This window comes from Sorex fumeus, unplaced genomic scaffold (assembly GCF_029834395.1).
Source record: "Sorex fumeus unplaced genomic scaffold, SorFum_2.1 ptg000081l, whole genome shotgun sequence".
NCBI classification, from domain to species: Eukaryota; Metazoa; Chordata; class Mammalia; order Eulipotyphla; family Soricidae; genus Sorex; species Sorex fumeus.
The window spans coordinates 4,407,010-4,423,252 of NW_026606138.1; the positions used below are offsets into that span (position 1 = coordinate 4,407,010).

Genomic DNA, 16,243 nt, shown 5'->3' on the forward strand with positions numbered 1-16,243 from the left:
GCAGTGCTTAATGAACCATATACAAGGACCTATAGGTAGGATCAGGGACTCAAACCAGGGTTACTCTGTGCCTTAGTTCCAGTACTATCTCTCTGGTCTCTATCCAGATGTCTTTTTTTTTAAATTCTTATTAGTGAAACACCATGAGGTACAGTTGTGAACTCACACGTTTTTGAGCTTGGGTTTCAGTTATACAACAATCGAGTATCTATCCCTCCACCAGTGCCCATTCTCCACCACCAATGATCCCAGTATCCCTCCCATCCCATCCCCCCATCCCACCCCGTCTCTGTAACAGGGCATTCCCTTTTGTTCTCTCTCTCCTTTTGGGTGCTGTGGTTTGCAAAAGAGGCATTGAGTGCCAATCATGTTCGATCTATAGTTTCAGCATGCATCTCCCATCCTGGGAGGATCCTCCCAACATGCTTTACATGGTGCTCCCTTCTCTATCTGAGCTGCCTTTTCCCCTAGCATGTGCAGCTGGCCTCCAAGCCATGGAGTGAACCTTATGGTACCTATCTCAGCTATTCTTGGGTGTTAGTCTCCTATCTATCCAGATATCTTTATCCTAAATGTTAACATGGAGAAAATTAAAACTCTTAATCACACACACACACAAATCTGAGTGGAAATTTTTTAAAGCTATTTATAGTTACCGTTTGCAAAGAGGCAGTGAGTGGCAATCATGTTCGGTCTATAGTCTACTTTCAGCATGCATCTCTCATCCTGGGAGGACCTTTACTTGGTGCTCCCTTCTCTATCTGAGCTGCCTTTTCCCCTAGCATGTGCAGCTGGCCTCCAAGCCATGGAGTGAACTTTATAGTACCTATCTCGTCTATTCTTGGGTGTTAGTCTCCTATCTATCCAGATATCTTTATCCTAAATGTTACCATGGAGAAAATTAAAACTCTTAATCACACACAATTCTGAGTGGAAATTTTTTATAGCTATTTATAGTTATCAAAAACTGGAAATAATACAAATGTCCTTGAATGGGCAACTGGATAAATCATTCAGCAAAATGTTTTTGAGCAATAAAAAAGTGAACTATTGAGCAAAGACACTAGACTTAGTGAAATAGCCAAACTCAAAATATTATATATCATATGGTTTAATTTACATGACATTCCAAAGCAAAATTAGGTCTGAAAAACTCAGGTATGAGGGTTTTATGACCAAAATCTTCAGGCTCTCACAGAATCAGGAATAGGTGACTTCCCTCCATCTCCTTGTCCTTCCAAGAGCCTGGCAGTCATGCCCACGAACTGCTCTGGCACCATACAACCTCATTAGCAGCTATGAAACAGAGATTCACAAATAAATCTAGAAAGAGAGCAACAAGCTGCAGAGATGCCTCTGGACCCCAAAGTCACCATCCAGTTAAAAATTTAACTCCAGTTGTATCATTCTATTTAAAATTTTAGAATTCCTAGAGCATGTGGCCACATTTGCTGCCATACATCACCTCATACTCAATGCCACTGATGTCCAAGAGTAGTACACCACATTTAGTAGTGTGAAAAGTAGAAGTAAAATGATCTTGATATATATGTATATATACATACACACACACACAAGGTTTTATCTATACCAACATGATAGTAATCACTTATATAGGATCTTACTGCCTCCAGGGTGTGATACAACAATCTTCACATTCTTTCCTCTAAGGGGACTTTTTTGGATCATTTTTAGCAGATTATTTATAAAAACAATACAACATAAATTATTTAGACCTGCTTTCGGGGAGGCTTGGGTGGGGTGGGAAAATCTGAAATAATGGTGGTGGGAAGGTATAATAATGGTAAGATTGGTGTTGAATGTAATAAATTATTGCGGGTAGGGCATTTGCCTTACAAGCGGCCAACATGGCCGACGCAAGTTCGATTCCTCCGCCCCTCTCGGAGAGCCCAGCAAGCTACCAAGAGTATTCGATATGCCAGACACAGTAACAACAAAGTCTCCAATGGAGACATTACTGGGCCCGCTCGAGCAAATTGACGATCAACGGGAGGGCAAATTAAATTTTAAAAATAAATTAATTTTTAAAATAAGAGAGACAAGCAACAGTGCTCTTCAGGGCTTGGAGGCAAAATATGCAGGTGAGGAAACTAAGGCTGCTGCTCATAGTATGCTGCCCTGAATAAGTCAGCAATCATAAAACAACTGAAGAAAAATTGGAATTTTAATATATGTAAATTAGAAATGAACAAGAGAGAGAGTAGCTATATTAAAAACAGAAAACACAAGCAAAATCAATAAAGTATAAAACAAAAATAGGACTGAAATAGTACAGTGGGTAGGGTTTTTGCTTTGCACAATGTCGACCAGGTTCAATGGACCCAGCATCCTATATGGTCCTCTGAGCAACACTAGGAGTAATTCCTGAATGCAAAGCCAGGAGTAACTCTTGAGAATCTCAAAAAGCAAAAATAAAACAAATCCCAAACCTCCCCCCGAAAAATAGAAGAGCAAAGAAAAGAAAACTCCAGGACAAGTTGGTTTCACTGGTGAAATTTGTCAAAGATTTCTAGAAGAAATAATACCCATTCTAACAGAAAATATGAGGACTCGTTTCACAGCTTGTTAAATTATTTCATATATTTTAAAACAGAAAATGGGGAGCAGTGCTCTTGGTACTCACAGGGCCCCTAAATCGAAATCACTGCCCAGGAACTCCTCCAGGAGACTTGTGTCCAGGGCTGGGGTCCCCAGAGCGCCATTGACTCCCTGAGCTGCAAAGGCAAATTGAAAATCTTGAGATACATGAAGATTTCAGAACAGATAATGACTAAAGACCCTGACATGTTTGTACCCAAACACTTCAAAGCATTTCACAACTATTGATTGTGGCCTTTCTTCCATTCAGATACTCAGAAATCCCTTGTGTCCCCTTCCTCCAACACCCCTCCCTGACTGCCTGAGACTGGCGTAAGTGGACTCCTTTATGAACTCCTGTTAATACTGTGAACTCTATTTCACACACTATAATATTTGCTTGGTTTTGTGTTTGTCTCCCCATCTAAAGTCTTTAAGGTCAGGGACTGTGTCTTTCTTGCCATATCTATAAAGAGCAATGGGAAAAAACATGACAGCAATAAACATTTAGTGGAAGGATGGGTGGATGGATAGATAAATGGATAAGTGGCTGGATGGAAGGGAGTATGGATAGATCTCTTGTTGACTGGACAGGTAACTTTCAGTAAAGTTCAATGAGTACATTTTGTTAGACCCGACAAAATGGAACAGAATAGTTTTGTGGATTTTTTCTTGGTTTACAAAGGAAAATAAACCTATTGACCTCTTTCTGATCATGATAAAAAGATAAGAATTTTAAGATAATAGGAAATATTTTATTAAAACACAAAACAATCTTTTTTGTAGACAATAAAATAGAAAAATCAAGAGAAATAAATGACATCAATTAGAAATAGTTGAACATTTTAATAAAATCATTGGTTAAAATTAAATATAAAACCTAAATTTCTTTCCTATATACAAATAATAACTAATCAACCATTCAGATAAATAAATGGAAAAAGGAAGATTACATCAAAATAGCAAGCATAAAATATGTAAATATATTTAGGAATAATATTTTTGTTGTTGTTTCTCTTTTGTTGTTGTTATTGGGTTGGACTGGAGCAATAGCACAACGGGTAGGGTGTTTGCCTTGCACGCAGCCAGCCTGGGCTGACCCCGGTTCAATTCCTCTGCCCCTCTCAGAGAGCCCGGCAAGCTACCGAGAGTATCATGCCCACACGGCAAAGCCTGGCAAGCTAACCGTGATGTATTCGATACACCAAAAACAGTAACAAGTCTCACAATGGAGACATTACTTATGCCCGCTCGAGCAAATCGATGAACAACGGGAGGACAGTGGAGTGCTATAGTGCAGTTATTGGGGTATACCTGGTAATGTTCAGGGGCTACTCCTGGCTTTGCACTAAGGCAGTGCTAGGGTGGGCCCTATGAAATGCCAAGATCGAACCCAAGTTGACCACATGCAATGGAAATGCCCTACTGTGCCATTCCCGGAACACATTTTTCACTCTCTTTAAGAATTTTTAAAACTTATTTATTTATCTATTTTTTTGAACCACCATGAGATACACCATTACAATGCTGTTCACAATCTGGTTTCAGTCATACAATGTACCGACACTCATCCCTCCACCGGTGTACATTTTCCAACACAATGTCCCCAGTTTCCCTCCTGCAACCTCCCACCCCCAGACTAATATTTTAAAGCTAAAAACACTAAGATCCTAAAATGAGATATTGAAAAGATTTAAGTGGATGAAGAGACCAACATTGTTCATAACCTAAAAGACTTAATATGGCAAAACTTTTTCTTTTGTTGTTTCAACCACACCCCAAAATCTTAGGGCTACTCCTGGTGCTCAAGGGTCAAGACAGACGCTATTTAGGGGACCATGCAGTGCCACGGTCAAATTGGGACTCCCAAGTGCAAAGAAAGCATTTGAGCTATTTCCCAGCCCCAATATTGCAAACTTTATTGCTAGACATTTTTTGGATGTCTGCCAAATCCACATACTCACCTCCTATTACTTTCACTTCATAAAAATCATCTGTAATGTATAGCTGCAACAAGCAACTGAGTGAGAAAGAACCCAATCTATTGCTTAGCCAAAGGCCAATCCAATTATTCCTCTCTGTAATTTGACTAATAGATCTGCTACTAACTGAGATTAAGTTGTGTAGCAAAACATTGGAGTGATTCTCTAAATATTTATGCCACATTTGCACAAATCTCCCTTAATATTTTAACTTCAGTGCGATGTGCTTGCTCTACTTGTATTCATATTACATAATAAAGCCTCATATAAACCAAATAAACCCTTTAGAATTTGTTTGCTACCTAAAGTTAAATAATCCCCAATTTATAGTACTTTGAAATTCTTCTAGAAGAACCAATGCATGAAAAAATACGGAGAATAAGATAAATAAGTAATTAAAACATACAAATAAACACAACAAAGGAATATAAATGTTTCAAATACTCAAGAAATGTTACATATATTGGGGTCCCAAGAGACAGCCAAGTGGGTAGGGGGCTTGCCTTCAACAATGCTGCAGACCTAGGTTTGATCTTTAGCACCCTATATGGTCCCCTGAGCCTTGCCTAGAGTGATCCCTAGCACAGAGCTTGGAGTAAGCTCTGTGCACTTCCAGGTGTAGCCTAAAATCCAAGAAAGAAAAGAAAGGGAAGGGAAGGGAAGGGAAGGGAAGGGAAGGGAAGGGAAGGGAAGGGAAGGGAAGGGAAGGGAAAGGAAGGAAGGAAGGAAGGAAGGAAGGAAGGAAGGAAGGAAGGAAGGAAGGAAGGAATCTGGATCATTTTTCTGCTTCTATACCCAAATTTCTAGATCAAAGTTTTTGACATGAACAAATAAAATCATAAAAACAAAGTAGAGGTAATATTCTTATAATAATGAGATAAAGAAAAGATTTCCCAAGTAAAGCACAAAAACAAAAAACTATAAAGACAGATTAATAAATTTGACTTAATAGATTTTTAGAAAAATATTCAACCTTTTATTTTAGAATAATTTCTGTTAAAGAGAAGCAACACAATTACAAAGACACACACACACATACCCTTTATTCACACTCACTACTTGTTAACATTGTGTTACATATGTATTATCTTCTCTGTCTCCTTTCTCACACATGTAAATATGTAAGTACATACATAGCATTCTGAATAATCTGAGTATAAGCTGCCTTTTTCCATGAATATGTCAGTATAAAATTACTACCTTCTAATCTCAATTTAATTATCAAACTTATAAAGTAATGAAACAGGATTAACATATAACATATTTTCCATATTTAATTTGCCAATTATTCATGAAAAATGCAAATAATACTGCTTATAGCTATGTTTATAATCTAGAATAAAATCCAGCATATGTAGCTGTTATATCTCCTTAGACTATTTTTAAAACTACAAACTAGGTGTTTTATAGAATCCTCCTCACTTTTGATTTGTTTCAAAATTTTTTTAGGCTTAAACTCAAATTTTGTTAAGCCAAACAGATAGTCGAGGGTACAGTACTTGCTTTACACACAGCCAACTCAAGTTCAATCCCCAGCACCTCATGTACATAGTTCCCTAGCCACCACCAGGAGTGACTCCTGAGCACAGATTCAGGAGTAAGCCCTGAGCATCACCACGTGTGACCCAAAAATAAAAAGTAAATTCAAGTATTATCACTTTTTCTTTTTATTGAGTTACACAAGAGGGATCAAAATGTCCCATTATTACCAATGTTAATGCTATATGACAATTTTCACATCCTAGTTATTACTTTTCTTTTCTCAATTTGCAAAGTGATGGTTTGAGATTGTAAAAGATTTTTCCCTCATCAAATTCTTTTAAATTTTTTTTATTAGTGAAACACCATGAGGTACAGTTGTAGATTTACAATTTTTGTGCTTGGGTTTCAATTATACAATGATCAAATACCCATCCCTCCACCAGTGCTCATTTTCCACCACCATGGATAATATCCCCCCACCCCCATCCCCCATCCCCCCTGTCTCTGTGGCAGGGCAATCCCCTGTGTTCTCTCTCTCCTTTTGGGTGTTGTGTTCTGCAAAAGAGGCATTGAGTGGCAAACATGTTTCAGTCCATAGTCTACTTTCGACATGCATCTCCCCTCCTGGGAGGATCCTCCAAACACCCTTTATTTGGTGCTCCCTTCTCTATCTGAGCTGCCCTTTCCTCTAGAATGCCCGACTGGCCACTAAGCTATGGAGTAATCCTCCTGGTGCTGATCTCAGCTATTCTTGGGTATTAATCTCATATTTTGTTACTTTATATCCCCCAGATGAATGCAATCTTTCTATGTCTATCCCTCTCTTTCTGACTCATTTCGCTTAGCATGATACTTTCCATGTTGTACCACTTGTATGTAAATTTCATGACCTCATCCTTTCTAACAGCTACATAGTACTCCATTGTGTAGATGTACCAAAGTTTCTTTAACCAGTCATCTGTTCTTGGGCATTCAGGTTTCTTCCAGTTTCTGGCTATTGTAAAGAGTGCTGCAATGAACAAACAAGTGCAGATGTCACTTCGACTATACATTTTTGCCTCTCTGGGATATATTCCCAGGAGTGATATTGCTGGGTCAAATGGGAGCTCAATTTCTAATTTTTTGAGAATCGTCCATACTGTTTTCCAGAAGGGCTGAACCAGTCGACATTTCCACCAACAGTGAAGGAGTGTCCCTTTCTCGCCACATCCATGACAGCATCGGTTGCTTTTGTTCTTTTGAATGTGGGCCAGTCTCTGAGGTGTGAGATGGTATCTCATTGTGGTTTTGATCTGCATCTCCCTGATGATTAATGATGTAGAGCATTTTCTCATGTGCTTTTTTGCCATTCGGATTTCTGCTTTGAGAAAGTTTCTGTTCATTTCATTGCCCCATTTTTGAATGGGGTTGGATGTTTTCTTCTTGTGGAGTTCAACCAGTATTTTGTATATCCTGGATATCAACCCCTTGTCAGATGTGTATTAGGCGAATATCCTTTCCCATTCTGTAGACTGTCTTTGTATTTTGGTCACTGTTTCTTTGGAGGTGCAGAAGCTTCTTAGTTTAAGATAGTCCCATTTATCTATCTCTGTTTTCACTTGCTTGGCCAGTGGCGTGGCATCTTTGAAGATACCATTAGCTTCAATGTCATGGAGGGTTTTGCCAACTTTGTCTTCAATGTACCTTATGGTTTCTGGTCTGATGTTGAGGTCTTTAATCCATTTTGATCTTACTTTTGTACATGGTGTTAGGCAGAGTTCTGAGCCCATTTTTTTGCATGTAGCCATCCAGTGATGACAGCACAATTTGTTAAAGAGGCTTTCCTTACTCCACTTCACATTACCTGCACCTTTATCAAAGATTAGATGATCATATGATTGAGGGGAGATGTCAGTGTATTCAACCCTGTTCCATTGGTCTGCAGTTCTGCCTTTGTTCCAGTACCATGCTGTTTTAATTATTACTGCTTTGTAGTACAGTTTGAAGTCCGGGAGGTTGATTCCTCCCATTTTCCTTTTCCCAAGAATTGCTTTAGCTATTCGTGGGGGCTTCTTGTTCCATATAAATTTCAGGAGTGTTTGCTCCATTTCTTTGAAGAATGTCATGGGTATCCTTATAGGGATTGCATTGAATTTATACAATGCTTTTGGTAGTATTGCAATTTTGACAATGTTAAGTCTCCCGACCCATGAGCAGGGGATATCTTTCCATTTCCTCATGTCCTCTTTTATTTCCTGAAGTAGCGTTTTGTAGTTTTCTTTGTACAGGTCCTTTACTTCCTTAGTTAAGCTGATTCCTAGGTACTTGATTTTCTGGGGCACAATTGTGAACGGGATTGTTTTTTTCATGTTGCTTTCTTCTCTGTCACTGTTTGCGTATAGGAAAGCCATGGACTTTATCCCTCATCAAATTTTTATCTAGTACTTTCCATATTTTTGATAATCATAGTTATTTTAATATATGACTGAAGTTAACTACAAACTGAAGAATACTTCAGTACACATGAAAAAGAACAAAGATACAGTATATTTTAAATATTCTTATGAAGCAACACCCCAATAAAAAATTGTTTAGAATTTTAAGTCAGTCTATAAAATAAGAAATCAAATGTTAATAGCTATAAAATTGTGTTAAGCTTTAGCAGAAAATAAAATTTAAAACAGCAAAGTAATATTTCTGCCAATTATTACATATTCTAATAAATAATAAAGTCTACTGTTTATGATGATGGAAATAAAAGGGCCCCTCTATATACTATTGATAGGAATACAAATTAAATAATTTTTCTGAAAGGAGTTATGTATGTTTCCAAATACTATTATATTCATATATACTTTTATCAAGAAATTTTACTCTCTAAGATTAATTCTTTACTCTTTAAGATAAATTTTAAGATTTATCATAAAGGATGAGTTAAGGATCAAAGAGATGATTCAAAGGGCTAAGCACATGTTTTGTGCATTAGAAGCCCTAGAACATTCCCCAGTATGCATGGTTCAGGTGTACCCATATTTTAAAAAGAGGAATTTTAAAAATAAGAGTCAAGTAGGCATTTTATTTTTAAAAAAAGTGTCTGCCCAAAATGCTCAGAATGCTATTTGTAATAACAGAAACCTATCAAAATGACCACTGATTGCCATTATTTAGCAAAATACAATGTAGCCATCTAATAAATTTTACATTTCTAGGGAAAAGAAGTGGGCCAAAAAAACCCTTACTCTCACCCACCCAATTTAACTTGAAGGATAAAGGCAAAAGGCATTTCATAATTTTCAAATGCAAATTTTCACTTAAAAGTCACTGAGTCACTCTTAAAAATAACTCTTTGACAATGAAATTCAGTCAAACAAAAGCAACTGGAGAGAAAAGAACTCAGTAATATAGAAGCCAAAGGTAGAGAATGAGCAAGGAGAGAATTCATATAAATATAGGATTTAGATGAAATTTCTATATAAAGATCAAAATGAAAGACTAATAATCCCTGAAAAATGGAACAAATATCAGCCACAAAGTTGGAAGTAGGGCAAGAGGAGATGGGAAAGATATGACATTAAATATCACATCTCCCATGTCTCAGGGCTTAACTTCACCGAACCATTCAAGTTATTTTAAAAACTTAATTGTAGTGTTTTAGTGGCTTTTAAAAACTCCTTTGGTAACCTTACAAAGAATCCTTTAGAACCGAGTCTCTGCAGTAAAGGAACAATTGTTTTAAATCCTGGAAAACCTGCAGTTTCCCCTCTAGGTTTTTTTTTTTAATCTGTTAAATTCATGTAAAAACAATGCTTTGAAATTAAATGTAGTATTTTATTTAAACAGTAATATTTTATTTAAACACGTAGGATTTGTGTCTTTGAGTGGACTTCCAGCGATTCTAGGTCAATAGTGCTGATAGTTCAAGGGGAGAGTCTGAGGTTGTGATGCAGCACACACCTGGTGGTGCTGGATATTACTAGGATCACCCCAGAGGTGCTCAGGGAGCCTCCAGGACTGACCTGGTGATGCTCAAGGGACCATTTGACTTAGTTCCGAGGAACAAATAGGTTTGACTACATGCTAGTTCTGAGCTTTTAACCCCTGTACTCTCTCTCTCGGGCTTTAGGATTCATTTCTTTTCTTTTCCTTTTAACTCCTTTATTTGGGAGTTGGGGAGATTGTGAGTTCAGTCCCAGCAGTGCTAGTAGTGGTGGGCGGGGAACCACAAAGTGATGATGATCAGACTCAGGCTTCCTACATGCAAAGCATCCTTTCAGTTAATTGATCTATGTGTCCAGCCCCAGGGATTCAGTTCTTATAAAATTGTTTTTTTTTTTATCACCTAGTTATTCTTCCTTTTGTCTATTCTATCTGTGAATATTCATGAAGAAATAAGATTTCCTTACTAATGACACTGATGTTATGAAAGGATTTAGTGGATGATTATTATTATTATTATTAGTGATAGCACAGCGGTAGGGCATTTGCTTTGCATGCAGCCAGACCGGCGAGCCGGATTCAATTCCTCTGCCCCTCTTGGAGAGCCCGGCAAGCTACCAAGAATATCTTGCCCGCACGGTAAAAGCTTGGCAAGCTACTCGTGACGTATTCAATATGCCAAACACAGTAACAACAAGTCTCAAAATGGAGATGTTACTGGGCCCGCTCAACCAAATTGATGAACAACGGGAGGACAGTGTTTGTTTTATTATTTATTATTTGAGGGTCTTCATGTTCCTGGAGCGAGCAGATGCCACTGGGACACACTAGCTTGTGACAGGGATGAATGGAGACATTACTGGTGCCCGCTGGAGCAGATCGATGAACAACGAATGACAAGTGATACAAGTGATTATTGTTATTATAATTATATTATTTTGCTTTTGGAGTCAACCATGATATGATCAGGGGTTAGTTCTGGCTCTGCAATCAGGAATTACTCCTGGCGGTGCTTGGGGAACCATATGGGATGCCAAGTTTTGAACCTGAGTAGGCCATGTGCAAAGCTAACACACCCTAGCCACTCTACTATCACTCTGGCCCCTGATTATTTGTATTAATTATCATTACATGCTTGAAAAATATTTTCTGAAATTTTGCTAACAAATTTTGACCTTAGTTTTAGAATTATTTTTTAGAGCTTGGAGGGGTAATATAGCGAGTCACCAACCTGGTTTTGTTCTTGGCACCCCAGATGGTCCCCCAAGGACCCAAATACAGAGCCAGGAGTAAACTAAGCACAGCTAGGTATGGACCCCAAATCAAATAAAAACAAACAAACAAATAAAAACCAAGCTAATTATTTTCTAAAACCAAGTTTAAGATATTGCCAAAATGGTCTCAAAAATAAACAAAAATCTATATTGATCAATTACCCTGGAATTGAGAAACATTTAAGTTATGCCTTTCGTCCTGACCTTGCATAAAAGACAAGGCCTTTAGTGTCACATGGGTTATGATTTCAAATCTTTAATAAGATATTTCCTCCATGTTTTACAACTCTAGAGGGAAAAAAGAATGAAAGAATCCAAGTTCTTTTTATGTGAGCAGCATAAAATTAAGTCCAAACAGACATGAGATTTATTAAGAAAATTATAGACTAACATTATTTGTAATAAAAAAAACCCTACATTAAAGTTTTTGGGTATTATTCAACATTTCCATTAAGAGAAATATTCATCAAGGAACACAAGAATGATTCAGTACTAGGAGTCATATATTAAAGTTAAGTACAGTTTGACTTTCTTGAGTGTCCAAAGGATCATTTAACATTCAACACTGATCCCAGTGAGTACATCCCAAAGATGATCTATATTAACTCTCTTTCTCTCTCTCACACACACACACACATATACATAGCTATTTCTCATATGTGTGCATGTGCTAGAAATCCACAGGTGCCAACAATCAATGCTATGTTTCATGATAAAAAAAATTACAACAGCTTCCAGTACTATTAGAAATAAGATAAACTTTATCATGTGATTCGTTATCTTTCTATTTAAAAGCACTAAATGCAATTAATCAAGAAAATAGAGCTATAAATGTCAGGAAGACATATCTGACTTTTATACTTGCACATAATATAAAATTTAAATGTACGAAACCAAAGGAAACCAAACTAATACAATACAAATAGTGGACAGCATCAATATGTTTGTTTGAAAAGTAATATAAAAAATTGATCTCCAAATTCAAATATTGCTATTTATTAGCCTTATACTACATGTATTTTATATGCCACAGATGAATGCAGTCATTCTATACCTGTCCCTCTCCTTCTGACTCATTTCATTCAATATGATACTCTCCATGTCAATGCATTTATAAGCAAGTTTCATGACTTCATTCTTCCTAACTGCTGCGTAGTGTCCAAGGTGAGAATAAACAGGGACCAGGAGGACAGGTCGATGGTTGGAAGCTTGCCACAAGAGTATGTGTGTGGGGGGTTGAAGGGCACAGGTAAAGGCACAGGTAAACCTGATAACCTTTCATTATCTGTATTGCAAACTATAAGGCCCAAAAGGAAAGAGAGAGAGAGAGACAGAGAGAGACAGAGACAGAGACAGAGACAGAGGCAGAGACAGAGAAGAAAAGTGGGGGCGGGAGGGAAACTGGGACCATTGGTGAAGGGATGAGTGTTGGAGCATTATATGACTGAAATCCAATCATGAACAACTTTGCAAATGTGTATATCACTGTGATTCAATTTAAAAAATAAATAAATAAATGGAATATAGCTAGTGAGAAAACAATGCAAAAGAATCCCACTTATAATACTAATACAATTAAGTATTGTAGAAATGAACTTAATGTAATAAAAACCAAAACTGTATTAATGTAATCAAAATAAGACTTGGAAAACAAAGAATATATTTTACATAAGGGTCAAAGGCATAAAGATACAAAAACTTTTATTTTTACTATAGTTAAAAGTGATTAGAAAATACAGAAAAAAGTAAAACAGAAAATTTAAACTTTCAATACTTTTACCATCAACGTTAACATAGTACTGTGCAAGTCTATAGATACTATAAAAAATTTACATTGTAGCCTCTCCATTAAAGAGATTTTACATGTCTTATACAATGGATTTACAAGTTTTGGAACAGCTAGATTTTCAAGTTTACAAGACTAGAAATAATTTAAAAAAATAAAAATACTCCTAAATTAACTTATAAATTTAGGATATCCATGATAAAAAAGTTCTTAGCAAGATGATTCTAAAGTGTATCTCAAAGAATAATCAGTAAAAGTGCCCAGGAAAATAAAAAACAGAATAAAGGATACTTATCAATCACATATTTAAAAATTAATATAAATTTTCATTATAATATAAGACCAATTTTTGGAACAGAATAGAAGCCAGAGAAAACCTGAATATGATTATGGAAAATCTATGTTTTCAATAAAAAGATAGGTTATATTCTATACTCACTTCTACATAAAAATTAATTCCTAGATATATTGATAGTTTAAATAAAACTTTAACATTACTAGAAAAAAAATACGTACAGGGGACAGAGCAATAACACAGCAGGGAGGGCTTTTGTTTTGCATGTGCCAACCCGAGTTTGATCCCTAGCACACTATATGGTCCCTAAGCATGGCCAGGAATAATTTTTGAGTTTAGAGCCAGGAGTAACCCCTGAGCATCACCAGGTATAGCTCAACAAAACAAAAAAAAAGAAAGAAAGAAGATTATACATACTTGTCTATTTTGGAAGGATAAGCAGTCTGTCTAATCTTGATGGGGATACAAAAAAAATACGTAGTTTAGGGACTGGAGTGACAGTACAATGGGTCAGAAATTCACCTTACACTAGACCTACCCAGGTTCAGTCTCCAACATTCAGGATGAACCCCTGGCACAGAACAGGAAGAAAACCTTGGGGGCCACACCACCACCAGTTGTGGCCCCCAAACAAAAAAAAAATTTAAAACTCTACATATTTGATCTCCTAAAAATTGGATTTTTGTTTTTACTACCTTAAAATAAAGGTTGGGAGCCAGAGAGATTGTACATCGATCGAAATGACTCAGATTCGATTCCTGCACCCCATGTGGTCCCTGGAACCAGCCAGGAGTGATCCTTGAGCACAGAGCCAGGAGCAAGCCCTGAGTACCATTGGGTGTGGCCCCCAAACAAACAAAACAGGTTAATACAAGTGTTCTAAGGGTTTGGGCTAATAATTTCAAATCAAAACCTCTTAATGACTCCTACATGAAGGCAAAAATCAGTTGTCATATTGCTATAACTTAGCACTTACCCCATCCAACCCCCTCTTTTTTTTGGTCCACACCTGGCGATGCTCAGGGATTGCTCCTGGCTTTGTATCCCTTTTTCTGACTTACAGTAGTTGCTGAATGAATGAGTAAATGAGCAAATGAATGTCACCACTGTCAGAGACTGGATGATCCTTGAGTAAATTGAGGGGGTGAGGGGACATAAAAGGGATACGTTCTCTGTTCTGAGTACCCTACTTTACCCATTATTCTGAAAGTCCTGGAGTGATACATTTGCACTCCAGCAACAAAAGAACTTGAAACCTGCAACTCACCTTCCTTCAGAGCTAGAGTTTCCTGTCAAGCCTTGTTTGAGCAGCCTACGGCCCCTCCTCCTGTGAAGCAGTGACTGCTTCATTGCAGCTCCTGATCACCATGTGCCTTATCAGGAAACCAATGTTCAAGGGTTAAGCTAAAGTAACTATTGTGCCAATTGTGGAAGAGAGCCAATTTCGCTGGAAACAACTATTCTCTCAAGTGTCACAGATGAGCAAATGCACTAGAACCTCTTCTTGAGAGGGTTCAAAGGGCTCTGCCTAGTGAGGGTATTACCTAAGGCAAGTCCCAATCTCTATTCTGCCAGGTGCACTCTGCTGTGTAAAATGCTTTGATCATGGATTGCTATATTCACATCCATACAATCTGAATCAACTTGAACTGGCTTTTACAACCATGGTAAATCAAAAGCTGGGGTCCCTCCTGTCCCCTCAATCTTATTTTTGAAATCCAAAAATAGAGACAGATCACTAAATGATGTCTTTCCTGAACTTTGTGGAAATGCTTCCAAGTATATTTTAAAGGATGCAACTTTTCAATTCTCTGTCCCCCATACTATTACCCCTTGTGTAATTCAGTGCCTTGTATTCTTCACAGGGACAGTTTGCTGCACAAATTCTACAAAGGGCACTTGGTATTTAGTCTTGAGTTTGATATCTCATCCAAAGCCATTGTAGTAAAAAAAAATTATTCTGGGCCCAAGACATAGTACAAGGGTTAAGGTGCTTGCCTTGCATGTGGCAGACCCCAGTTCATTCCCTGGCAACCATTGTTATATGGTTCCGTGAGCACAACCAAGAATAAACCCTGAGCAGAGTCAGGAGTGATCCCTGAGCACTGCCAGGTGTGCTCCCGCCCCCGCACCAAAAAAAATTTTTTTTAATCTGGAATACTTCCTAAAGGGAAATTGGTGGCATCCAGAGACAGGGAGAAGGAAGGCAGGAAGATAAGAAAAAGAAAAGAGAAGAGATTGCAGAAATGGTCTAGCAATCTGTAACTGTCCTCCCGTTGTTCATCGATTTGCTCGAGCAAGCCCATAATGACTCCACTGTGACAATTGTTTGTCACAATTGTGTTTGACATATCGAATACATCACGGGTAGCTTACCAGGCTTTGCCATGTGGGCGAGATACTCTCGGTAGCTTACCAGGCTCTCCGAGAGGGGCGGAGGAATTGAACTCGGGTAGGCCATGTTGGCCGCTTGTAAGGCAAATGCTCTGTTGCTGTGCTAGTAGCAAAAGTTCCCTAAAAAGATGCTTAGTTGAAGTCTCCATTTCAGAGGCCTGTCAGGCTGACCTGCCTTGTTAAGATGCTCAGCTGTGCCTAGGAGGCTCTAGAGGACCCTCCATTGCTCCATTCTGCCCCAAGTTTCTTAGAACTGGTCTAGTCACCCCCACCTAATAAGTTAGGCCCAGCAAGACTTAAATTCTATGCTTTTGCTACCTAAATTTCTAGAATTGGCCAAACTATTTCCTTCTCAGGAGAGGCTAGAATTCTTTTAGGTACATATTATCACTCATGGTGATGCTCACCAAGGGACCATATGTGATGCCGGGGATGGAACCTGGGAGAGCCACTCGCAAGGCAGGCTCCTTACACACTTTGTTCTCTCTCTGCTCCTGGCCCATTTTTAAAAGTTCAG

The 16,243-nt window shown here is 37.9% G+C and overlaps 1 protein-coding gene across 1 annotated transcript in view; it reads right to left on the reverse strand.

Moving 5' to 3' along the window:
• MYRFL (myelin regulatory factor like) overlaps nucleotides 1–16,243 on the reverse strand; it is a 167,849-nt gene that overhangs the window by 118,068 nt on the left and 33,538 nt on the right. The window contains exon 2 of the mRNA XM_056130686.1: nucleotides 2,645–2,735. Coding sequence (XP_055986661.1) covers nucleotides 2,645–2,735 — 91 coding nt within the window. The remainder of the gene's footprint in view (nucleotides 1–2,644; nucleotides 2,736–16,243) is intronic.